This window comes from Pelobates fuscus, chromosome 2, assembly GCF_036172605.1.
Source record: "Pelobates fuscus isolate aPelFus1 chromosome 2, aPelFus1.pri, whole genome shotgun sequence".
Lineage (NCBI taxonomy): Eukaryota > Metazoa > Chordata > Amphibia > Anura > Pelobatidae > Pelobates > Pelobates fuscus.
In genome coordinates, this window is record NC_086318.1 from 319850262 (window position 1) to 319876401 (window position 26140).

Sequence of the window (26140 nt, forward strand, 5' to 3'; positions counted from 1 at the left end):
AGGAGCGACCACTAGAGGTGTTCCTAGGCTGTAATGTAAACACTGCCTTTTCACTGAATAAGGTGGTCTGATGACTATAGTGTCCCTTTAAAAATGAATCCATAACTCTCTGCATGGCTTTGTTTGTGGACCCAGCAGAGGTTTTTGGAAGTTGTTGTTCAATTGATAGTTTTCTACAAGCTTTCACAAAGCAGTACTGTGCAGTTTCTCTATATAGTACAAGTAGTTGTAAAGTCAGACGGAAGCATAGTTTTTCATGTGTCATATCTGAAGGCTTATAAATTAGGCATATCGGAAGGCTTCTAAATAAAAATTGCTACAGATCTAAGACAATGTTGTAAAGGTGCATGACGTTTCTATTTAATAAAAACCAGAAACAATGATAAAAAATAGACTGGGATAAATATGGACCAATATGTCAAATCATGATGATTGGAGATACAATTATACACCACTCCCTCCGATATGTAAGCTCATTGAGCAGGACCCGCAACCCCTCTGTTACTGTGTGTCCAAATAGTCTGGTTACAAATACATGTCTGTTACTCCACCCATTGTATAGCGCTACACAATTTGTTGGCGCTTTATAAATAATAATAATAATTATAATAAAAAAAGCAAAAATACAAAACAAACCCCCAAACAAGCCTGGGAACATACTGGAGGGATTTCCGTTTCATGATCATTTCTACTTCCAAAATAAAATAGTGACAAAAAAACCCCGCAAAAAATAAAAATACAACATTTTTGTACAAAGATTAAACAGTTACATTTATTTTCCTATAAGGAAGATGCTGATTTATTATGCTGTTGTGCTATGCAGTCATTTTCTATTTCTCTGTGAAACTGTAAGGTAGAGAAGCCTATTTGTTTCTCAAACCACTTGGCTACTGTGAGTAGCTGCTGCTCACAGAGTGCACGTCCAATGAACTGAAGACCAAGTGGTAATCCTCTACTAGAAAGACTTGCTGGAACGGTCACTGCTGGAAGACCTAAAAGACAGAAAAAAAAGGAAAACAGCTTTTAGTTATTTGCTTTGATTGTAAACACACTTTAGTTCACTCTGAATATGTACATTGTCCAGCATTAAAGTGAAATTATAGGCACCAAAAGAACTTTAGCTTAATGAAGTAGTTTTGGTGTATGGATCGTGCCCCTGCAGTGTCGTTGCTCAATTCTCTGCCATTTAGGAGCTAAATTGCTTTATTTAAGCAGACCTAGACACACTTGCCTGCATGCCATTTGCACAGCCTTCCTAAACACCCCCTGAAAAATAACCTAGATATTTTAGGTTCTTGTCTGGCACAGTCTGTTTAATCTAGAATTTCCTATTTCCTGTTCTGTTAATAGCCTCCTAGACGCTGCATATGTCCAACTTGTGGGAGGAAGCATAGAGTGAAATATCTTCAGACTACCTCAACAAAGGTCTGCAAGGCCGTAACTGCTGCACAAGGAGGATTATTTGACGAAAGAAAAGTTTGAAGGACACAATTCTATTATTCCACTTAATATTCATTATTTCCAACCTTGTCAATGATGATATTTACTACTCAAACTCATTTCATATATGCTTCCGAGTTACCCGAAACGTTTGACCACCAGTGTGTATGTATTTATCTGCAACTTAGAAAACTGGCCTTGGGTACAGCATAGGGTAGATCTGGCCCTGAATTGTTGAATAGCCAACAAGATCGCTTTGGTGGTCAACCATAGTATCTGTTGAAATCCCAAGAGTAACAGCAGGGTTCTTTGAGTGGCAGTGCCAACTCAACTTTGGTAAAGAGATCAACCCTTGCCTCACACATAAATATATGAAATGTGTGGTATAACCCCTCTACAACATTGTACCTCCCTACCTCTCATGTAAATGTATAACCTTTCATATCTTCTCTTCTGTGACATCTGCATTGCAGGCCCCATACAATCCTATCCTGGTTCCATTATTACTCCCCCTTACTGGACTCATTCAGTATCACTCCAAGCCTGCTATCACTGGAAGGAACCTTTTTCTGGCTACCTCTGCATGACTTCACAACATTTTGAAAACACACCTATTTATAAAAACAATTTCTTGATTCTCCCATTCCGATCTTGACCTGACCTCTTAAGTTAGTTAATTGTATGCTATGGGGATTGGAGAGTTTGTGTGCTCATTATTGACTGACAAATAAAAACTGTAAAGCACCGTATTTGAGGATGCAATGTTATAAGTGATACATAAGTAAATGTAGACACAAAATTGGGAATTTTATTTTTCAGCATTAAATAGAATTTTTTTTTTTATATTTGTAATCATATCTGACAGTAGCATTAAAAGGAATTAAAATAATCTAGGGATATGATCAAGCAGTACAAACTCACCAGAGTGAGTTTATAAGCTTAATTTTAGTTCATATGTATACAACTAGATGTTCCTACTTCAAGATAAGACATCAGACTAAGGCACAAATACATAAGTTGGCAACAGGTAAGTTCTTTCCTAACAAGCAAGCCTTTGTTTTTCAGGGAATTGTGGGTACAGTTGTGTATGATATTTAAACATAATATTTAGTGTTTAAGAAATTACGATGTTCTGAACAAGGTGGATTGCACCATACCTAATAAAACTAAAATAATCATTCATCTGTTTGGCTGAATAGTTAGCAAACACATACCTGGCTACATTATCTACAATCTATCTCAGGCATGTTACTAATGAAAATCTCTATGTTAATTTACTTTCCATGTATTTTTCATAGGTAAATAGAATGTTTCTTACAGAGAGTAGGCTAATAGCATATATATGGAAAAAGGAAAAAAACAAAGCAATTTTCCAAGAAAGGTGCATGACTAATATTCTTTACCAGGAAGGTACATTGGAATATACTTAGGTTTCTGTTGATTTCAAGTCACACTAATCCTATGTATTATTGACCTTAAAGGGACACTCCAGCTCACTGAAGTGGTCTGGGTGCCAGGTCCCCCAGGTTTTAACCCTTCAGATGTAAACATAGCAGTTTCAGAGATCGACCGATATTGATTTTTTAGAGCCGATACCGATATTCTGTGAACTTTCAGGCCGATAGCCAATATAATTTGCCGATATTCTGTACATTTACCATTTTGGAAAATAAAAACTATTTCTAAAGGTAAATGCACAAAATATAAATATAGAAAAAAGAAAAATACTAATTCACCAGCACAAATGCCCAAATGGGTATTGTGCCAGGAAAAAGACGTACAACCGTGTAAAAATGTGCTTTATGATTAAAAAAATAAGTCTAACATAATTTATTAATAAAGCTAAAAACTAAGTCTCCTTCCTACTAGGTATTCAGGTGAGGTAGGTATAAATCTCTCTCTCAAAAGCTAAAGGTAACAATCAGGGATGATTACAATAGAGGTATATAACCTACTCTAAGTAAGGTAAAGAGGGTGTCAACAAAGACACATAGTAGGTATCTGGCAGGCATAAAGACACTCCATCTATACACTACACAACCATAGAAAATCTGGAACCTCTCTTTCTATAACTCCATACTGACAACTAAGTGCTACCTAAGTAGAATCCCTGTTACCTCAGCATAGCGTAGAGCTGATGCCTACCAACACTACTAGTCCTATAGAGGGACTAAATGGACGAATAAGTGCTAACACCCACAACCCAAGTGCATGGTGAAAAGGTTAAAATAAACCTGGAATACCTGCCCTTCTTAACCCAAGCCTGGGGTTGAAGGGAGGTACCCAACTGGACCCGGAGCCTACCTTTGCACAAAATATACATGCCACGTGTAGTGGATGCAGTGTGTTTAGACAGGGGAGCTGTTTGTGTAGTGTGTGTGTAGTGGATGCAGTGTGTGTTTCTGTAGTGTGTGTGTAGTGGATGCAGTGTGTGTGTGTAGTGTGAGTGTTGTGGATGCAGTGTGTGTTTGTGTAGTGTGTGTGTTGTGGATGCAGTGTGTGTTTGTGTAGTGTGTGTGTTGTGGATGCAGTGTGTGTGTGTAGTGTGAGTGTTGTGGATGCAGTGTGTGTTTGTGTAGTGTGTGTGTTGTGGATGCAGTGTGTGTTTGTGTAGTGTGTGTGTTGTGGATGCAGTGTGTGTTTGTGTAGTGGATGCAGTGTGTATTTGTCTAGTGTGTATATAATGAAAGCAGAGTTTGTGTAGTGTGTGGGTAGTGTGCGTAAAGTTAATGTAGTGTGTGTGTAAAGTGAATTCTGTATATACTAAATGCAAAGTGTGTGTGTGTTTGTGTAGTGTGTGTAAATAAGGAGTGCAGTGTGTGTATATAATGCAGTGTGTTTGTGTAGTGTGCATTATATAAACACACTACACAAACACACTGTGTATATAATGCAGTGTTTATATCATGCAGTGTGTTTGTGTAGTGTGTTTATATCGTGTGTATATAATGCAGTGTGTTTGTATAGTGTGTGTATATAATGCAGTGTGTTTGTATAGTGTGTGTATATAATGCAGTGTGTTTGTATAGTGTGTGTGTATATAATGCAGTGTGTTACACACACACACACACACACTGCATTATATACACACACTATACAAACACACTGCATTATATACACACACTATACAAACACACTGCATTATATACACACACACACTATACAAACACACTGCATTATATAAACACTGCATTATATACACAGTGTGTTTGTGTAGTGTATGTGTATAATAATGGAGTGTGTGTGTGAGGGGTCATTTTTTATTATTTTTTTTTATATTAAATTATTATTATTATTTTTATATTTAATCATTATTATTTATTTTTTGTTGTCCCCCCTCCCTGCTTGTTGCCTGGCCAGGGAGGGGGATAATGCAATCCCTGGTGGTCCAGTGGCATTGGCTGAGCTGCGGATAATACCTCCCAGGACCGCCAGGCTCATTACAAGCCCGGCGGTCCTGGGTGGGGCAGGCAGCAAGCGTTTACTCACCTCCCTGCAGCTCCTCCAGCTCCCCAGTGTAAGTCTCGCAGCCAGCGTGCCGCGGGTCTCGCGAGATTTACACTGGGGAGCTGGAGGAGCTGCAGGAAGGTGAGTAAATGCTTGCTACCCACCCCCCCCAGGACCACCGGGCTTGTAATGAGCCTGGCGGTCCTGGGAGGTATTATCGGCAATATCGGTATCTCTATTGGCTGATACCGATATTGCCGAAAATACCGAATATCAGGCGATTATATAGGTAAAACCGATAATTGGTCCATCCCTACTATGTTTACATAGCAGGTTTAATCCTACCTCTAGTGGCTGTCTTCCTGACAGCCGCTAAAGGCGCTTCTGCACCGCTGGATGCGAAATTCGCATCCAGCGTGCAGAATGTCCATAGGAAAGCATTTAGAAATGCTTTCCTATGGACTGTTTGAATGCGCGCGCGGCTCTTGCCACACATGCGCATTCTGCTCCACTCGGGAGCTGGCATTGGCAGGGGAGGAGAGGTCACCAGCGCCGAGGGAGCCCGGCGCTGGATTAAGGTAAGCTGCTGTAAGGGGGTATTTAGCCCCTTCAGCGCCATGGGAGGGGGACCCCGAGGGTGAGGGTCCCCCAAGGATGACATAGTGTCAAGAGCGGGTTTGTTTTCCTGACACTATAGCGATCCTTTAATGGCTGTGGTGGCCATGCCAGAAAGAGAGGGTATTGAACATACATGAAAGTGTGTGGAACCCACTTTCGGTAATGCAGGCATTGCTCAAATCAAGATAGCAGAACAGTTTGTGATCTTTCGACTGAACTTTAAGCTACGCCAAAGGCACAACGAAGGATAAACACTTTTCACTTGAGTATACTGACATTTTTTGTGAGATGAATAGTAGTAGTGACATTTCCACAAAGAGAATATTTGGTACAATGACCAAATTAACTATCTAGCTGGCTATACAATACTGCACAAACCCTCCCATGTCAAAAAAGAACAAAATTAACAAAATAATTTTTTTTTAAAAAATAACAAAAACATATTTAAAAAAAATAAAAAAAAAAATCTTGCACTAAACTGCAATTGGAAATGCAGCTGTAAAGGTGAGTCACATTTGGTTGACTGCCAATTGCTAGTATGTACCATTTGGAAAAGAGGTCTGACAGTCAGCACTTTGATAGAGTTTTGGAAGCTTCAGGAGCCAACTAACAGGCATACAGTCATGGGAAACAGGAAGTACATCCTCTTTGAATTCGATGGTTTTACATATCAGGACCTAACAATCACCTGTTCTTTAGCAGGTCTTAAAATAGGTTAACCCCTTAAGGACACATGACATGTGTGACACGTCATGATTCCCTTTTATTCCAGAAGCTTGGTCCTTACGGGGTTAATACAACCTCGGATGAACAACAACACATGACATATTACACCGTATAGTGATTTAACAAAACTAAAGCCAAAATTGCTGCTAAAGGTAATTCTACAGGTTACTGAATAAGAGGGCAATTCATTTTTCACATATGGCTTCTCCATTTTGGCTTTATTTTTGATAAATAAATCATGACGCGGTGTAATATGTCATGTGTTGTTGTTCATCTGAGGTTGTATTTACCTATTTTAAGACCTGCTAAGGACCAGATGATTGTTATTATGTCCGGATATGCAAAATCATAATTCAAAGAGGGTGTACTTTGCTACATTGTCTATCCTCTTTAAAACTTTTAATACAAAAACCACAACATTTTTATGCACTTGGAAGTCCTCTTTATACATTGGTAGGAGTGCCTTAGACATACACCCACTCCAAAAGCTTTCATCTTTAATTCTGGGGGGATGAAATCAGGGAACATTTATCACAAACTGACAATGTTTCTAGTGACCTCTGTGAATCGAACCTTACCGGCCATGTTGGCACATTGTGTAAACACGTCCTCTTGAGCACTACGCGTTCGGTTATCTTCCTGGATAAACTCCAAGTAAGGAGCTGCATCTGTTAATGTTGTTGGAGTTAGCAATACATGGACTCCGGCACGGAAAACCTTCACAAAATCATCTGCAATTAGGCGTCGCACCTTCTGAGCCTTGAGGAAATACTCTTCATAATTCCTGAAAGCAAATAGTATATAAAGAGTTAGGATATTCTATCCATCCATGTATAACTCCCCACTAATTAATACAAGTTTCCATTCTTTATTTTTATTGTGCAGGTGTTAACAATTAAGCTTAGTACACCACGACAGCATTATCAAGCGTAGTAAAACAGGTAAAGGATATTATAAGTATGGCAGTCATAGAAATTGCAAGTTTTTATATTAGAATGACATGCGATTAACAATAACATAATAATAAATGTCAGTAGGCAAGTGAAACAATATGGTTGTGGCGAAACCAACTTCGCCACTGTGGGCTGGAGAAGCCTGGCTGCTAGCCTCCTGCCCGCTGACTATGGCCCCTGGACATATTGCACTCTAAAGACTATATTTGGGCATGTACTAATTTATATTGCTGCTACTGGCCCTTTAAAATCAGCAATGGACATTTTGGGACTACTGTCCCTTTAAGACTGTGAAGCCTATCCTATTGTACTGCCTGTATATTGTATATGTATTTATGTATGCAGTTAACCTGGGTTATATATATATGCAGCCTTCATCTGATTGTTCGGTAGAATCCCTCCATTCCTTGTATTGAGGAAACTACCGAACAACCAGGCCACCCAGGACTAAGTGTGCCTCCAATTACCGTTTGCAACAATGTTGCAAACGGGTAATTGGCAATCAGTGCAGTGTGGTCTTTGTCCTCTGGGTGGCCGCCATTCGGGAAACAAACACGTGGCGGCGGCCATCTTTAACTACCGAACAGCGGTGTTTTGCCGTCGAGTGTCTGGAACTGAAATCGGACACTTGACTAGGCAAACACCGCTGAGACCTCCATGCTTCCAGAAATTCGTATGGAAACTACCGAATGACCCCCCGTTCGGTAGAAAGAACCCCACAAACAAGGGAATTCATTCAAACCCTCTCCAGGCTCTATAACACAGGCAATTTGTCTGTTTTCATTCCCTTGTTTGTGACCGACCGCAGGGCCAAAATGCATGGAACTGATTTCGGATACTTTACCCATGCGGTCGGTCAATACTTTAAAGTTCCATAACTCCTGAACCATTTATCCGAATGGGCTGATTCTTGCATATGTTGTCCCCCTGAATAAGGGCTATCAGGGGATACCTGTTTTGGAGGTGTAGCATATGTATTTGGGGTACATCCAGGAATTGGGGAAAAAGGTGTACAGTATAATTGTGTTAAGTGTTAATCTAAGGGGAGGAAATGTGTGGGAGGTACATCCATGTGATTGGTTAATTTCATCCTCCCCCTGGGAGTGTCCTGTATGTACTTGTTGGTAATAAAAGCCAGACTGGGTGTCCCAGTCTCGAGTTCCTGCTTAACCCTCAAAATGAAGTGTCGTCTCGTTCTTGGGGGGGATTGGATTGTAAGCTGACTGCCAAGAGTGTAAGCCGATTGTATGCTTTTCTTGTTCAGCTGTTCCAGTTCGGAGTGTTATTTCGTATCCAGATCGGGAGTGTGGTGTTCTGCAGTAGCTGTGCCTGTATCCAGAAAAGGGGATTATCGCCTAAGCGGATTTTTCCCCTTTCATGCTGAAACGGTCCGTTACAATTGGTGGCAAGCGGTGGGATCGTTCCTACAACCAGAGGGACAGCTACAGACAACACCATTCCTGGATTACAAAGTGAGGGCAACGCCAGTACCCGTACAGCGCCCCTATCTACAAGGAACCAACTGCAGCAGAGCAAGCATGGCACCCAGCTACACTCAAGAGGCGTATGACAGAGAGGTCACCAAGATACTGGCTTTATGCGGACCCAACCCCTCAGAATATAGAGTGCAGCGTGTGAAGCAAGCAGTGCGAGAGTACTTGCCGTGGGAATCAGAGCGGGCCAGGGGGTTTGCAGACCTCCCTCCCCAGCGGCAATGTGTGGCCCAGGGAGCTGATGGTGTCGTCCATCCTCTCCAGCAGCCGTGTGTGTCCAAGGGAGCCGAAGGTGCAGTCATTCCTCCCCAGCGGCAGGCTGAGTTACAGGGGGCAGAGGTTGTTGTTCCTGCCCCCCAGCAGCAAAGTGAGATGCCAAGAAGGCAGTGTGAAGTGAAGGGAGAGGAGAGCAGCGTCCTCCCTCCCCAGCGGCAATGTGTGCCCCAGGGAGCTGATGGTGTCGTCCATCCTCCCCAGCAGCCGTGTGTGTCCAAAGGAGCCGAAGGTGCAGTCCTTCCTCCCCAGCGGCAGGCTGAGTTACAGGGGGCAGAGGTTGTTGTTCCTGCCCCCCAGCAGCAAAGTGATATGCCAAGATGGCAGTGTGAAGGGAAGGGAGAGGAGAGCAGCGTCCTCCCTCCCCAGCGGCAATGTGTGCCCCAGGGAGCTGATGGTGTCGTCCATCCTCCCCAGCAGCCGTGTGTGTCCAAGGGAGCCGAAGGTGCAGTCCTTCCTCCCCAGCGGCAGGCTGAGTTACAGGGGGCAGAGGTTGTTGTTCCTGCCCCCCAGCAGCAAAGTGAGATGCCAAGACGGCAGTGTGAAGCGAAGGGAGAGGAGAGCAGCGTCCTCCCTCCCCAGCGGCAGTGTGTGCCCCAGGGAGCTGATGGTGTCGTCCATCCTCCCCAGCGTCAGTGTGTCCTGCAGGGAGCAGAGACAGTCAGTCTCGCACCCCAGCAGCCGGACAAGAGAATGAAAGGGGAGACAGCTGGTCCCCCTTTCCACCAGCAGAGAGAGTGGCAGGGAGAGGAGCCTGCTAACCCCCCTCCCCAGCGGCAGTTTACCGTCCAGAGAGAGGAGCTTGTTACACCCTCTCTCCAGCGGCAGCCTAACCCACCAAGGGGAGATGTTAAGCCCCACATCTGTGCAGATGGGACCGTAGTCTCTGCACTTACAGTCCCATCTGTCGGTCCTGTCCCCCAGCCACAGAGCGATATATCTAAAGGGGAGACAGTCGGTCTCCAGCAGCCAGGCTCCCACCAGACTACTCCCGTGGTAGTGCTGGCAACAGGACAGAGTACCGCTGGTCTCTGCCCCCTCAGCAACCCACCAAGGCAGCCTATCAGTCTCTCACCCAGCCGTGGGGAGGCACCTGAACTTGGACCAAATTCTCCCTCACCCAGGTGTGGTAACTGTTTATTATGGGTGGGCTGCTCTACTACTTCTGTTCTGTGGGTGGGTTGCTGGACTAACCAGGGCACTGACCGGCAGGAGGTCAGATACCCTGTTAGTCTAATTGGTAAAGGGGAGAATTGTGGCGAAACCAACTTCGCCACTGTGGGCTGGAGAAGCCTGGCTGCTAGCCTCCTGCCCGCTGACTATGGCCCCTGGACATATTGCACTCTAAAGACTATATTTGGGCATGTACTAATTTATATTGCTGCTACTGGCCCTTTAAAATCAGCAATGGACATTTTGGGACTACTGTCCCTTTAAGACTGTGAAGCCTATCCTATTGTACTGCCTGTATATTGTATATGTATTTATGTATGCAGTTAACCTGGGTTATATATATATGCAGCCTTCATCTGATTGTTCGGTAGAATCCCTCCATTCCTTGTATTGAGGAAACTACCGAACAACCAGGCCACCCAGGACTAAGTGTGCCTCCAATTACCGTTTGCAACAATGTTGCAAACGGGTAATTGGCAATCAGTGCAGTGTGGTCTTTGTCCTCTGGGTGGCCGCCATTCGGGAAACAAACACGTGGCGGCGGCCATCTTTAACTACCGAACAGCGGTGTTTTGCCGTCGAGTGTCTGGAACTGAAATCGGACACTTGACTAGGCAAACACCGCTGAGACCTCCATGCTTCCAGAAATTCGTATGGAAACTACCGAATGACCCCCCGTTCGGTAGAAAGAACCCCACAAACAAGGGAATTCATTCAAACCCTCTCCAGGCTCTATAACACAGGCAATTCGTCTGTTTTCATTCCCTTGTTTGTGACCGACCGCAGGGCCAAAATGCATGGAACTGATTTCGGATACTTTACCCATGCGGTCGGTCAATACTTTAAAGTTCCATAACTCCTGAACCATTTATCCGAATGGGCTGATTCTTGCATATGTTGTCCCCCTGAATAAGGGCTATCAGGGGATACCTGTTTTGGAGGTGTAGCATATGTATTTGGGGTACATCCAGGAATTGGGGAAAAAGGTGTACAGTATAATTGTGTTAAGTGTTAATCTAAGGGGAGGAAATGTGTGGGAGGTACATCCATGTGATTGGTTAATTTCATCCTCCCCCTGGGAGTGTCCTGTATGTACTTGTTGGTAATAAAAGCCAGACTGGGTGTCCCAGTCTCGAGTTCCTGCTTAACCCTCAAAATGAAGTGTCGTCTCGTTCTTGGGGGGGATTGGATTGTAAGCTGACTGCCAAGAGTGTAAGCCGATTGTATGCTTTTCTTGTTCAGCTGTTCCAGTTCGGAGTGTTATTTCGTATCCAGATCGGGAGTGTGGTGTTCTGCAGTAGCTGTGCCTGTATCCAGAAAAGGGGATTATCGCCTAAGCGGATTTTTCCCCTTTCATGCTGAAACGGTCCGTTACAATGGTGTTATAATCAAGCTATGGTAACTGACGTAGTTATCGTTTGTAATGAATGTTTCAACAAGCATGAGTGTGCGTGTCTACAGATACATACACTGTTTCTGTGCTTTTCAATCTATGATATGGGAGAACTATAGCACAGTTAGGCGGTGTCTGTTACAGTTAAATCAGAGTGTGCAAGCTAACATATCTCGAGCTAAAGATAGGTTGATACAGGAGTATTATGTGAGAGCACGCGTGTATCAGTAGCTTGATGTTTGTGTTGCACATGTTTCCTTTTGTAAATATGTAGGCTTAGTTTGGTCTACTGTAGTAAGGTTAAAAAGTGTAACAGAACATTGCATGGAAAACAGTAAATGCACATAATAGAGGGTTCTTGTCTGTAAATAGGGTTTTCCCCATAAGGCCCCTTGTGATAGGCGTGGGAGTCCGGGTAAGCGTTTGCATGCGAGTATATAGAGGCAGGGTATTACGGCCTGGTGCCTCAAATTTGGACGGACCAGATGTCTGTCAGCCAATGCCTTTCAAGGGCAAGTCCAAGTCCTATCCGGTGGAGCTAATCAACCAGCCCAATGAGGTGAGGCCCAGCAAAAAAGTACCTTGATGGTATATCAGACGTTGGGGGACTTTCAGCCTGCCGTTGTGTATTGCCGTCTGACTGTGGGTTCTCCAGCCCGATTTGTGGGTGTTTCTCTGCAATGAATGGTCGTACACGGCCTTCTTCCATTGGCGGCGGTGTGATCCCTGCCGCTTGATGCGGGCTACCTCAGATCTCTGAGCCATGTGTCTGTCGCAGTGGTTCCAGAGTGCGTGTGCAAGCAGGTGAGACTTTGTAGGTCGTGTGCCGTGCAGTCGCCGTATGAAGGTGTTGATTCTCTGCCATCAAGGTTTTACCCTTTTGTTCAGAGTGGGCCTCCGCCATGGCAGGCTAGGATCGGGTCTCCCCATTGCTTGAGGGATTGCTTTGCTCAGAGGAGGCCCAGGCCCTCTGTGGGCCTCAGCATTACTTTCTCTCCCCTGAAGCTGGGCCTCCGGCACCGACATCTGATCCTCCAGCCATCGCCAGAATCTTTGGAACGCTTTGTCAAGGCGTTGTAGCATAGTGTTTAGCGAGCCCGGTAGGACCGACTCTGGTCTGTGCAGTTCGTGCATCTGTAAAGAGGGCTCGTCCGCCATCTTGGGTATATCTGCCGGGAGCACCATGTGGGTTGCCTGGTTGCGGGGTGAGTCTATGGGGCAAGCCTGGGGGCACCGGGATAACCCCCACCGGTCCAGAGGGGGAGGGAGGAGTTGCAGGGCAGCAGACATACCATCGGTCAAAGCGAGCCCTGTGCTGGGAGATCGTCCGCCTCCTCCAGGTACCTGGCTGCTATTCCCGCTAGGTCGCATGTTCGGACAGTGGATTTCCTTGGTGCTGAGGAGTAAAAAGGACACCCACGAGTGCCCACTCGTTGTACGATCAATCCACCATCTACTCCTCTCTGAGTTTTAGTCAATTTGAATATTAAAAGCTTTGATTAAGCTCAGATGTGCAGGAGCTGTTAAACACGTCCGGCCATCTTGGCTGTCAGGCCCCGCCCCCAATTTTAGTAGACATTTTCTAAATGTCTAATATAGTAGACATTTTCAAATGCAAATGAATAAAAAAAAAAGGCAACCTCTTCATAACAGATGGCATGTAGTATAACCAGTAGTATATGCTTAACCACCTTGTACTGAATGTGGAAGAACTCATAAAAATAAACTAATACATAGTAGGTTTTTTATACTTGTGTTTTAAGGCTACACCATAAGGGGGTCTAGGATCAAAGGCACAGACAAACCATAGGGTAGGAGGTTGGTCTACAAGATGCAGAGACAGCTAGAGAAAAAGGCAAAAGGGAGGAAAGGCAGATAGTACATAGTACACGAGATGAGAGAGAACAGGAAGCATAGATACAATTTAAGAGATGGCTTAGAGTAAGACAGACATAACTGGGGGAGTAGAGAGTTAGACCAATATATTATATTTTCAGCAATGTCTGCAGTTTTAGACTATGTTTCCTTTTTTTCTCCTTATAAACTGCTGTTAGTTTTATATATATATATATATAGAACATGGGGGGGGGTTGCACTCACCTGAACATGCTTAAATGGGGTGCCGCTGGGGGCCATATTATACAATAAACAACACACAAGATCCAGCGCACTCTCCTATCTACTAAACAGCAACTTCAATGTTGACAGATTTTATTAGTTTTTAAAAGGTTTTTTTTTTTTTTTTTTTTTTTTTAAAACACCTTATCTAGGCAAAAAATAATGGGGATTTAGTTACATTATATGATCATACATTGCATAAGCCTGCCACAACGTCAATGTACCCCATCTTTGGCAGGTCCTACTCTCACAGTCTAATGTCTGCTCTTATGAGATTAACCCACTTACTTGGGAAAAAAACTAATAAAATCTGTCAACATTGAAGTTGCTGTTTAGTAGATAGGAGAGTGCGCTGGATCTTGTGTGTGGTTTATTGTATAATATGGCCCCCAGCAGCACCCCATTTAAGCATGTTCAGGTGAGTGCAACCACCCCCCCATGTTCCATATATATATATTTGGGAGTCTAGCCAACTCCTTGGTTTTGCACCCCTCCCTGTCACAGGTGCCTCATCTCAGGTCCCTATTTAGCCTTGTACTGCAGAGAGCCTCAGATGGAATTTTTTCCCAAGTAAGTGGTTAATCTCATAAGAGCAGACATTAGACTGTGAGAGTAGGACCTGCCAAAGATGGGGTACATTGACGTTGTGGCAGGCTTATGCAATGTATGATCATATAATGTAACTAAATCCCCATTATTTTTGCCTAGATAAGGTGTTAAAAAACAAAAACAAAACAACCTTTTAAAAACTAATAAAATCTGTCAACATTGAAGTTGCTGTTTAGTAGATAGGAGAGTGCGCTGGATATTGTGTGTTGTTTATTTTATATATATATATTCATATTCTTTTTTTTTTCCCCAGACAATCTTTTTTTTTTTATTTTCAGTTTGTTTTTCTTTTTATTTTTTCACAAGCGATACAAGAATGAGTGCAGCTATTATACATTCAACCACTCGCAGGTGGAACACACAGTTAACAGCAGCCGTGCAATAGAACAATAACAGTGGGTATATATGCCCATACAATTTGTGTATCTTCCTGTGGTGTATTGCTAAGCTAAGATATGTCGTAGGGAGCCATATTGTCATGGTCAGATCCTTATTGTGAGCGAGGATCTGGTCACGAGGGTGACACATAGTTAACAGTTAGCAGATATATCAAGGGGCTAAAGAGTGAGCTGTTCAGGATGTACAACATAGAGGACCTCCGTGGACATCCGGTGAGTCAGTCCTATTAGAGTAGCTATATCTAGTGATAGAGTATGCTACCACCTCATACTTATGCAGGTTCTCGCATTGGTGTTAGGTGGCGAGTCTACAGAGAAAGTTACATCAGTCTAATCGAGTTGGATAAAGAAATCAAGGGAGTCCCATTCCTCCCCTTCCCCCAGCATCTTGGGGAGTCCTGATGTTAAGGAACAAGAGAGAGAGGGAGAGGAAAGGAGAAAGGAAAGAGGGTAGGGAGATAGAAGTAGGAAAGGTGAAAAGACGGAAGAAAATGAGAGGAGATAGGATTCTCTGGCCAGGGCTCGGCCGATACCCACAGACGAGAGACAGGCTACATCTGCTGTTCTGATCCATGGAGAGTGGGGCCCTTAAGCCCATGTCAGGACACGTTTCTCAGAGGTGCCACGTAGGGAGGCTGTGAGTGATTCCAGGTTGTATAGATCCTCCACTTTGTCCATCCATTGTGTCATGGTTGGTGGGTCTGCTGAGCACCACTTGAGCGGGATCAGAGATTTGGCGGCATTCAGCAGATGTCTTGTGAGGGAGCGCTTATTTACTGAAAGAGAGAGCGTTGTGTGGTGCAATAGCATCGGTAGGGGTTGAAATGGCAAGTCTGAGTCTAGGATTTTGGTAATCTTGGAATGTATTTGCTGCCAATAAGGCTTCATGTTAGTGCACGCCTGTCACGTATTCATCCGCTTATAGAAATGTGGTTAATGACATTTACTGTCCATACAGGAAAAGTTGTGCCGAGCAGCAACCTAATCCACAGAAGGGTTAATGCTGAGCAGCAATTATGCAAATGAAACCTGGTAACTGACTTTGGGGTCAAAGGCCGGTTACAGCCGATCAGAACTAAAGAAGGGGTATTTAGGCCCAGTTCTCATCCTGCTCAGTACCCTGTCGTGGATTGCCTTGTGGTTGTCCGAGAGCGCGTTCCTGTTATTAGTTTTCGACCTGGTTTTTGACTTTGGCTTTGTTTATGGACTTCTCTATATTCTGGTATCCTGACTCCTGGCTTTCCTCATCGCTGCGTCCCTTTCTGTGTTCCCTGACCTCGGCTAGTATTTTTGATTATTCCATGTACGTTAAATCCGGCCATTCTAAGGACTGGTAATACGTTACTTATTTGTCATCCATGCTATACAGTTCTACGTGCTGGATCAAACAGTAATCCTGACAACGCCCACCAGATGTGCAGGTCCGTCCCCACTTCAGTTCTCTCCAGCATGCGTCAGGAAGATCAATATTCATATCAATATTGGGCTGGTGTCCTGTACCGTTAACAATAAGTTTATAATTGAGCTCTTGCACTTTTGTGCTGATCGTGCCTTGGTGTGCCAGGATATGTATAATTTCCTATTGTGGTGTGCAGCCTGTGGCTTGTTCCCAGCGGGACATATATGTTGGGTGGTTCGTGCGACGTTGAGGTAAGTAATTGGGAGTATAGGAATGTTATCCCTTTCAGAGGATGGTCTCTCGAGGCACAGACCCTCTCAAACGCGGCCAGCTCTCTGTGGACCATGTGCTTTCCTGAGATGGTCTGGTAATAGTGTCGAGTTTGGTGGTACCTGAATCTCCCAAGACTGGAAGAAGTGCCTTTGGGAACCAACTCCAAGAGAGGCTTGGGCTTCGTAGTGGAGCAGAACTGTTTCATATAAGTCCAGTCTGAGCACCCACAGCCCCACGATATCCCTTTGATCTACGCTTGGCTTAGTCGTCCATATCACTGAGGGTAGCGTCTGACCCACCTGAGCATTTTCCAGGTCTCGCCAGTGCTTGTCTGGGCCCCTAGTGTGCCAATCCACTATGCGTAGCAAATGGGTGGACTTGTAGAAAAGGAGGATCCATGGGAGGCCCACTCCTCCTATCTGTTTGAAAGAGAAAAGAGCGCTCTGATTACTCTGGGAGGTCCCGATTGCCAAACAAACTTGATCATCGCAGAGTTTAGCAACTGAAAGAACTCCTTAGGTACAGCTATCGGAATGGTCTAGAATAAGTAGAGGAGTCTCGACAACAGGTTTAGTTTCAATGCATTGATCCGTCCAAATCAGGAGATGCAGAGGCTGCCCCAGCCTGACAGGTCCACTTGTAAGGTGCGGAGAATAGGTGCAAAGTTTTACTGTTAAAGGTGTGTCGGATCTTTTGTCAGCCATATACCAAGGTACTTAATCCAATTCATACACCATTTAAAGGGAAACTGTGCCTTCAGCTGGTCTGTTTCTAATCGAGAGAGGGTGATCGGCAGAGCTTCAGATTTAACTGTGTTGAGCTTGGTTTGACAGGAGACCTTATTCTCGAAATCTTGCAAGCAGGTTCGGCAGTGAAACTAACGGATTATCAAGGGGAAAAAAAGCAGATCATTTGCATATGCAGCCACCCAGTGGTCCTGAAGTCACAAGAGAACCCTGTTATACCCAAACTTATCTGACCACACCTAGAAAAGGTTGCAGAGAGAGGGCAAGCAGGAGGGGGGACAGGGTGCAGACCTGCCTTGTGCTGATCTGAATATTAAAAGATCGTGACAGGGCATCGTTAACCCTCGGTCTGGCAGTGGGTGTCATGTACAGGGAGGAAATCCAAGCCAACATATTCGATCCGAAACCCATTGCACAAAGTGTTGCCAGCTTGAATTGCCAGTCCACCTTTTCGGCGTCCATAGATAGGAAAAGGGCTTGTCGGTTGTCGGTTGGTACTTCGAGCCGTGTAGATCACGTTGAGAGCCCTTATGGTGTTGTCTCTCGCCTCTCTGCCTGGGATAAAGCCCACTTGATCAGGGTGGACCTGATTTGAGAGCACTCTACCCACGCATAAAGCCAAGATCTTGTAAATAGCTTCAAATCCACATTGAGAAGGGAGATCGCCTGGTAGCTTGTGCAGTTGGTTGGGTCTTTCCCTTTCTTGGGGATTAGAGTAATAGTCGCTGCTAGCGTGTTGGTTGGGAATTGACCACTGTTCAGGAGGGAGTTAAGGCCTTTCAGAAGGTGTGGCATTAGGAGATCTTGTAACTTTTTATAGTATTGAACTGGGAGGCCATCTGGGCCCGGGGCCTTGTGTGACTTAGATACCTTTAAGGCCAATTGCATCTCGCACATGGTGATAGGGGCATCCAATTTTTCCATAATTCTTCTGGTTAGGGTTCGACTGACATGTTGCTGTAGATATACAGCCACTTTATTCCTGCGCCGCCTCTGTGTGTCCACGTCTAAACACGTCAGCAGATTATACAGGTCGGTGTAATAGCGATGAAACACTTTTACGATTCTGTGATTGTGGGAGTCGCCTCCTCCGCTGTAGCATTCTGGCCAGTAGTCTCCCACATTTGTCTGAGAGTTTGTAAAAATGCCTTCGTATCGGAGTACAGTATGAAGGAGGCCGAGATAAGAGTTGCCGAAGGGTTAGCCTTGACTCTAGGAGAGCCTTGCAAGTATCTGCCGATAATGTGTCCTTGTGTGAGCGTTCGAGCGTAGCTACTTGTTGCGCGAGCTCCGTAACCCGATGCCTTTGAGCTTTTTTCCCCTGGATGCAGTAGCGAATGAAGTGACCCCGGATCACACATTTGTGTGCTTCCCATGAGAGAAGCGGGTCCATATCCTTTGTGTCAATCTCCTCGAAATATTGTTGCAAGGTCGTCCTAGCCTCTGTCATCGCTTCAATTTCCTCGAGGAACTGTTCATTTAACCTCCACTGCCTTTCCTTCAGTTAAAACAGCTGGGAATTTATGCTGGTTAGGATTGGTGAGTGGTCAGACCATGTCGCCTGCAGGATTTCGCTAGATTTCAGAAGCGTAAGGTATTGGGAGATAAAGATGTAGTCCAACCTGCTGTAGTGGTGGTGCACCGGGTAGAATGAAAAATCTCGGTCATCCAAGTGGACCAACCGCCATGTATCTGCTATGCTGGAGTTCTTGATTGCCGTGAGAGCCTTATGCCAATAGGTGGCTGGAAGTGAACAGAAGCCCCTGGACGTATCCCTTTAGTGGGTCCAGTGCAACGTTGAGGTCTCCGGCCACAATAAGCATTCCTTCTACGAATGTTTCAAAGCAGTCAGAGTGCGAGCTAAGAACTTGTGTTGTTTGATGTTGGGCGTGCACATACAGGTTAGGGTGTAGAGAAGTCCTGCGATAGTGATAGAAACAGCAGCCCATCGGATCAGCTTGTTCGGTCAGACACTGGAAGGGGGTCGTGTTGGCAATTAGGATAGCTACCCCCAGCTTTCTTTGCGTCTCGGTGATTTGCAAAGAATCCCGCGGGGAAACGGGAGTCCCGGAGAGCGGGGGCATTACTTCCCCAGAAGTGTGTCTCCTGTATGAAGGCGACCAAGGCCCTGGCCGACCACAGGGAGCGGAATAGGTGAGAGAGAGGTGAGGGATATTCAGGCATTGGGCATTATTGGCCAAAAGTCAAAGGGGCGCCGGGAAAAAACAGCTGGCCATCTCTATGCCTGTAGTAGTGAGAGAAGAGGAAAGAGAGAGAGAAAAAAAAGGGGGGGTGACGATGGGATAGGAGAGAAAAAGCAGCTAGAGGTCAGAAATGGACAAGCCCAGCGCCCAGGGGGGTGGGGGGGGGGGACACCAAGGGGCCCAGGGCAAGAGCCTGAGGCCTACCATTAACCAAGTGAAGCCCAAGGGCGAGAGGTTAAGTAATCAACTCGACACATTGGGCAGGCCGTGAGGGCAGGCACCAAGTCCGCAGCCAGATATCCTCGCTCCACTCCCTATATACCCAGCTAAGGGTGTGTCCATCTTTGGGAACGTGGCTACCATCCAGCCACTATCACTGAGGGCCCGTCAGCTCAGGTCAAAAACACAACTGAAGGTCTAGGTCAGGTCAACCGGGCCCAACCCCCAAACCGATCTGAAAACGTGTGTACTTCCCTCCCCAGAATATGAGGGCGTCGTGTGGTAAGTGGTAGTTAACGTAACATCAGAGGAAACTAAAATGAAGCAATAACCTGGGCTCACCCAACTTCCCCAGTGTAACCGCCAGACACACAAAGGATATTTGACATGTGCATATAGTAATATACAGTAGTAAGCATATCAACATTGGGCTAGCACATAATTAGATAACATTATCCGTTCTCCCCTCCATCCCCTCCCAACCGCCTAACACAGCTATATACTGAACGAGCACCCAGACCCAATGCAGCTACAGGCATCAACAAGTCCCTTCCCAACACCTTGCCGTCCTGTAGGTAGTCCCAATATATGGTAACAACATCCCCCCATGAGGTAAACCCCCACCCAAACACCTATCCTCACCACATCTACTTGGGCATAGGTGATGCATGGATGAAAGGAAGCCGGTCCTGAGTGACTGGGCCACTCTTGCAGGGATTCATCATAACTGTGTGTATGCAGGAACACCCATAAAGATCCCCCCTCCCAACCTGAATCCCAGGTCCCCATCCCCGGTGGCCCTGTGGCAGCTACTCGGCCTCTGAGCATGTAAGAAAGCACCATGTCTCAAATACAGTTTGTCCTACATAAGGTCACTAGATCTCACATAACACAAACGGGCGGGGCCTGTTCACGGGCCAGTGGTACCTCGGTACAGGGGAGTCCCGGGACAAGCTGACTAGGCCACCCAATTCGGTAAAATTTGTGAAAAGCCACCGTCCCTACAGGGTGTTGCAGACAAGGGGTGTGTTCGCAGGGGGGCCGTGGACTCCACCTCAAGTCAAGGGGGTAAAGCTGCTGGGCTAGTGGTACCGCAACACAGGGGAGTTCCAGATAAGCACTAGGACGTCCAACTGGGGAAAGTCAGTACAAAGCCATAGTACTTAGAGAAAGTTGTGGACCAGGGGTGTGTGCACAGGGAGCCGCAGGCATCACCAGAGCTGTACGGTAAATCCTTTTATTCCTCGGCCCTGGGCCAAACCACCCCAATGGCGTGGGGGTGACATCTGGCCAATTCGATTAATGGAGGGTTGTGGGCCCAAATCCTCTCCTCTTCTATGCTCAATTGGTTCCTCCAGCAACCAGTTGCGGATCCTCACAAACGGAAGATGGAGCGCTCGGAGAAAGCGGGGAATATCATCCAGGAGGCTGATTGAGTGCCAGGTAGAGCCCTGCCTGGTCTGCAGGCTGAAGGGAAAACCCCATTTGTAGGGTATACATTTGTACTGGAGAGCTGTAGTAATCAGCCTATGGGCCCGTCTGGTGTCTAGAGTAAGGCCCGAGAGGTCCTGGAAGAACGACAGTTCTGCGGCCTGGAACTGGATGGAGGGCAAATTCCTAGTAGCCGTCATGAGCTGTTCCTCGACTGGGAAGGCATGGAGGCAGCAGATAACATCTCGTGGCCTGCTCCAGTGCTCGATGGGCTCTATCTAAGCGTATGTCCTGTGGTGCCTGAAGGCCCAAGATCTGGCGAAACAGGGAGACCAACATGGTGGCCAAAGGTTCAGTGTCTGGTTCAAGGAGCCCCCTGATGCAAATATTTTTATATAATGGACAGTAGCATATTCCCTTGCCTGGTGGCAGCATTTTCTGCTGCGCAGTGTTGTTGGCAGCATAGCCGTGTCTCTGCTTCAATCGCATCCACCTTGGCCTCCAGGGCCGTGAGGTCAGTGCGGAGTCCCAATAGGTCCTTGCGGATGGCCGTCTGGATCTCCTGGACAAGGGCACTGGTGTCCGCTTTTGTGAGCATGTTGCCTGATATCCTGGCCAGCGCCGTCTGAATGCTGTGCAGGGTATTGTCAGTTCCGATTTCAGGCTGTGAGTCCCATCCACTGTCGGTGTTTGTGGAGACCTGATGGCGTGGACACAAAGTCATCAAGTGGCCCTGTGCAGCGCCTCGGGGATCCTGTCATGGTGGTCCCTGACCCAGTGGGCTTCTTGGTACGCAGCATCACGGGAAAAATTAGGGTTTAAATGCTGTTTTAATCAGCTCTGGGTGCGGAGCACACTCTGTGCATCTTTCCTCGTGGACAGCTAGGCCACGCCCCCTGCTGTTAGTCATATTTACAGAATTAGTCATTATTGCAATCCAACACACAACCAATGAACCCCACCCATTAAAAAATACATACATACACACTTTCACGCATACATAAACAGACACACACACACTCACTCACAAACACAAGTGAAATTGATTTAATCCTCCCTTTCCTTCACTTGCCATGTACTGTTGCTGATGGTGAGGTAGTCATGTTAGTGAAGGACTGAGATGTGTCTGTATTCTGTCACAGCACAGACAACTTGAAGATCCATTTGCTCTTCCACTGACAACCTGTCAGTCACGGCACTGAGAGGAAATAACAGAAGGTCACATTCACCCAGCACCAAAATTTATGTATCACAATTATTCTTTACCAGGAAGGAACACCGGAATACATTTAGATTGCTGTATTCCTATGTATAACTGATTTTGGTAGGATGAATGGCTGTGGCCCTGCCAGAAACTGAAGGTTCTGAACAGAAAAGTGTGTGGAAGATACTTCGGGGAATGCAGGCATTGCCCTAATTGGAAGGTAAATAAGATCTTCAGAAGAACGGTGGTTAGTTCTCCAAGATGTTTGGAACAATCTTCTAAAAGTACAGAAGAGAAAACAGATCCCAGAAGCTATTTGTCCTACTGTTGCAGACAGGCACAAGCTAGTCTTTTGCAAGCCATGAGAGTACAGGAGTAGCTGAAGTGTGTGTGCACATACAGGGAAATAGGTAAGTAAAATTTTCGGGATGAAAAAAATTAGTTGCCAGTGAGCTCTGTCTTTGCTTGCAGATAGTTCACTCCCATGCCGATCCTGAGGGTTTTTATACAAAATAATACACTGAGACAAGTTCAAATGTACAAGAATGAATGTCTGCAGGCAACAGTAAAGCATGGTTGAGATTCCTTGCAAGTACTTTTCCATTGTGCAATGTCAAAGAGACATGTTATTGGCCCCAAATGTATTCTGCAATATAACAATGATCCCAAACATACAGCCAAAGTCATTAAGAACTATTGTCAGTGTAAAGAATACAAGGAGTACTGGAAGAGAAGGTTTGGCCGGCACATAGCCCTGATCTTATCATCATCAAGTTTGTCTGGTATAATATTAAGAAACAGAAGCAAATGATTCTGCCAAGACCCACATACGAACTGTGGTTAGTTCTCCAAGGTGTTTGGAACAATCTACCTGCAGAGTTGCAAAACTGTGTGCAAATGTACCTAGAAGAATTGATGCTGTGTTTAAGGCAAAGGGTAGTCACACAAAATATCAATTTGGTTTTCTTCTGCTCATTCTCTTTTCATTTTGTTAATTGATTAAAACAACATATTAAATAGATATTGACATTTCTAATCAGTAATTTACTTTACAGCTTTCTTTAAAACCTGCCTAAAATGTTTGAACAGTGGTGTACTTACACTTTAGAAGCCTAAGAACCTTGCTCCCAGTGTGAATCCCATGAACGCCTTTTCATGCACTTCGGAAAGTATGGAAAATAAAACCACAATAGAGTAATATATTCTACCTGTTATACTCAATGTGTATATAGTCGTACTGTCCTGATATGATTCTACAACAAAAAAAAAAACTATGAAAGAAACTTCCTCTACAAAGTCTCAACCACATATCATGGTTTGGACTTTGTAAAAGTGATATATTTTATAATGTTTTTACTTGGTTTGTTTTAAGATATATTGTAGAATATAACCTAGATTGCAAATTTCCACAGGAATAGGGCACCCAACTTTGCGCCAATCTGTATATATATATATATATATTTTTTATTTTGTGTTAGAGGTATTATATCTTTGTATATTTACTTATACCAACTGTGCCCATGGACAGTACTGCAGAATGTTTTGATGCTTTATAAGTAAAGTATATTGATAAAAATAAATTTATAAAATACATGTAATTGATACCTGAGCCAATTTTATAAATTTATATAAAGTAGTGAGACATTTGGAACTTCCATGGTGCAAAGAGGTGACTGTAAAATATTGATTTTGCCTTTTATAGAGAAGAATGTCCAAAACCAAGAAGGGAGGCTGTGACCTTGAGAAGCACCAGCTCATTATATACTGGTCTGCGTAAGTGCAACCATACACTTGCACTGGCTGATAGATAAAGAATATCACACTATTGTAAATGTATTTTATTTTCCATTTGTGAAGACACCACTGACACCACAAAAGAAATGCTAGTGCTGCCTGTGGGGGCACACAAATGATTCACACCAGGAGCAGAGCTATGTTCTTTACAGCGTAAGTAGATCACCCGTTTTTTTTTTAAAGGAGCACTTTTGATCCAAAATTATCCAATTATCTTCTCTTTCCCCCCTTATCTTCATCAGTACATGTTGAGGATATGGTTGTACGCCATAATTTATTTCTTGGATCACATTACCTGCTTTGGGGACCTCCATTTTTGGCCAAACTGTGCAAAACAAGCTGGAACAAGAAATAGGGGATGATGCCCACAGAATACTAGCACCATAATCACTTCAAATGCAGGTAGAGTTATGGTGCTTAGACTATCAGTATAATATCAGCTCCCAGACTCCTAAAATATTTGTACAATAAACACAAAGAAGTGCATGTTCCCGAATGTCACACATAAAAATGAGTTCTTCTATATTTTTACTAAATGTAAAACTGAAGCATTACGGTTTCTGTAAAGCTCTGCTCATTCCCCCTTTTCAAAACACATTACAGATTATTTCAATACCGTCAAACAAAACATATTCAAAACGCCAAGCAATAGCTACTGTAATATACTTTCAGAAATGACAAGGAAGGTTCTCCGTTGGATCTCAAGGGAGCTATTTATTTCAGATAGTGACTTCTGGTCAAGATCTTTCTGATCATTATTACTACTACTACTTCCTGGCAATACAATCAAAATTAATGGAAACTCTGTAACGGTGGTAACTAAATACAGCTTATTACCTCATAGCTATACCATGTGCATTCTCCAAGGCATACACCTACTAATTACGTACTGCAAGTTAACGTTACCGAAACAGTTTTTTCTATCAGTATCATTGCAGTCGTTAATACCTTGCATGCGATATAGAAGTCATGCCAGTCATTGCGGGGAGCTCAATTTTCACTTCCTTATATTGTTTCAATGTAAAAAAAATGTATTAAGCTTTATGAGTTTAATTAATGTTTGACAGAAAAAAACCAGTATTTACCTTGCCTCTTAGGGACACCTCCAGTGCTTATACAGTACATTTATTTGGTTTTAAAACATCTGTACTTTTATTATTTTTTTTTACGTGTGCAATCGTTTGAACACTGTTTTTACTGGAATAGAATACCGTATATACTCGAGTATAAGCCGACCCCTAATTTTATCCCAAAAAACTGGGAAAACTTATTGACTCGAGTATAAGACTAGGGTGGGAAATGCAGCAGCTACTGGTAAATTTCTAAATAAAATTAGATCCTAAAAAAAATATATTAATTGAATATTTATTTACAGTGTGTGTATAATGAATGCAGTGTGTGCGTATGTGTGTGTGTATGAGTGCAGTGTGTGTGTATGAGTGCAGTGTGTGTATGAGTGCAGTGTGTGTATGAGTGCAGTGTGTGTATGAGTGCAGTGTGTGTATGAGTGCAGTGTGTGTGTGTGTGCATGAATGCAGTGTGTGTGTGTATGAATGCAGTGTGTGAATGCAGTGTGTGCAGGGCCGGTGCAAGGATATTTGCCGCCGTAGGCAAAAAAATTTTGCCGCCCCCTCCCCCCCCCATATGTCCTGACTTCCCCTCCTCCTCCCTCAGTGGTCCTTACCTCCCCACCCCCGTGTTCCTTCACTCCCCCCCCCAGTGGTCCTGACTCACCCCTCCCCTAGTGGTCCTTACCCTCTCGCGAGACTTACACTGGGAGCTGACCGAGGTGCTGAACGGACGGCGCGGAGGAGGAGAGAGCTGACAGGAGCTGCAGGAAAGGTAAGTTACAGCTCTGCCAGCCCCCCTCTCCCCCCAGTCTGTATTATGACAATGCAAATTGCCATAATACAGACTCTGACTCGAGTATAAGCCGAGTTGGGGTTTTTCAGCCCAAAAAATGGGCTGAAAAACTCGGCTTATACTCGAGTATATACGGTAGATTTGTCTATTTTATATAAAAGTATATTTATAGATCTTTAACTAGTGTATGCACAAAAGGATTGTTAATTTTAAAGCTCTCCACTTTTTAACACAAATTCATTATTAATACAGTGAGGGGAAAAGGCGTTTGATCGTCTGCTGATTTTGAACGTTTACCCACTGACAAAGAAACGGTCAGTCTATAATTTTAATGGTAGGTGTATTTTAACAGTGAGATACAGAATA

General features: G+C 44.5%; 1 protein-coding gene across 2 annotated transcripts in view; it reads right to left on the reverse strand.

Moving 5' to 3' along the window:
* Positions 1–653: 653 nt before the first annotated feature.
* The window catches only part of QRSL1 (glutaminyl-tRNA amidotransferase subunit QRSL1), a 72120-nt gene continuing 46633 nt past the window's right edge, over positions 654–26140 (reverse strand). For both annotated transcript variants that reach the window (XM_063441306.1, XM_063441305.1), the window contains 2 exons: positions 6810–7015; positions 654–992 (listed from right to left, as the gene is read on the reverse strand). In XM_063441306.1, coding sequence (XP_063297376.1) covers positions 781–992; positions 6810–7015 — 418 coding nt within the window. In that variant the 3' untranslated portion in view covers positions 654–780. The remainder of the gene's footprint in view (positions 993–6809; positions 7016–26140) is intronic.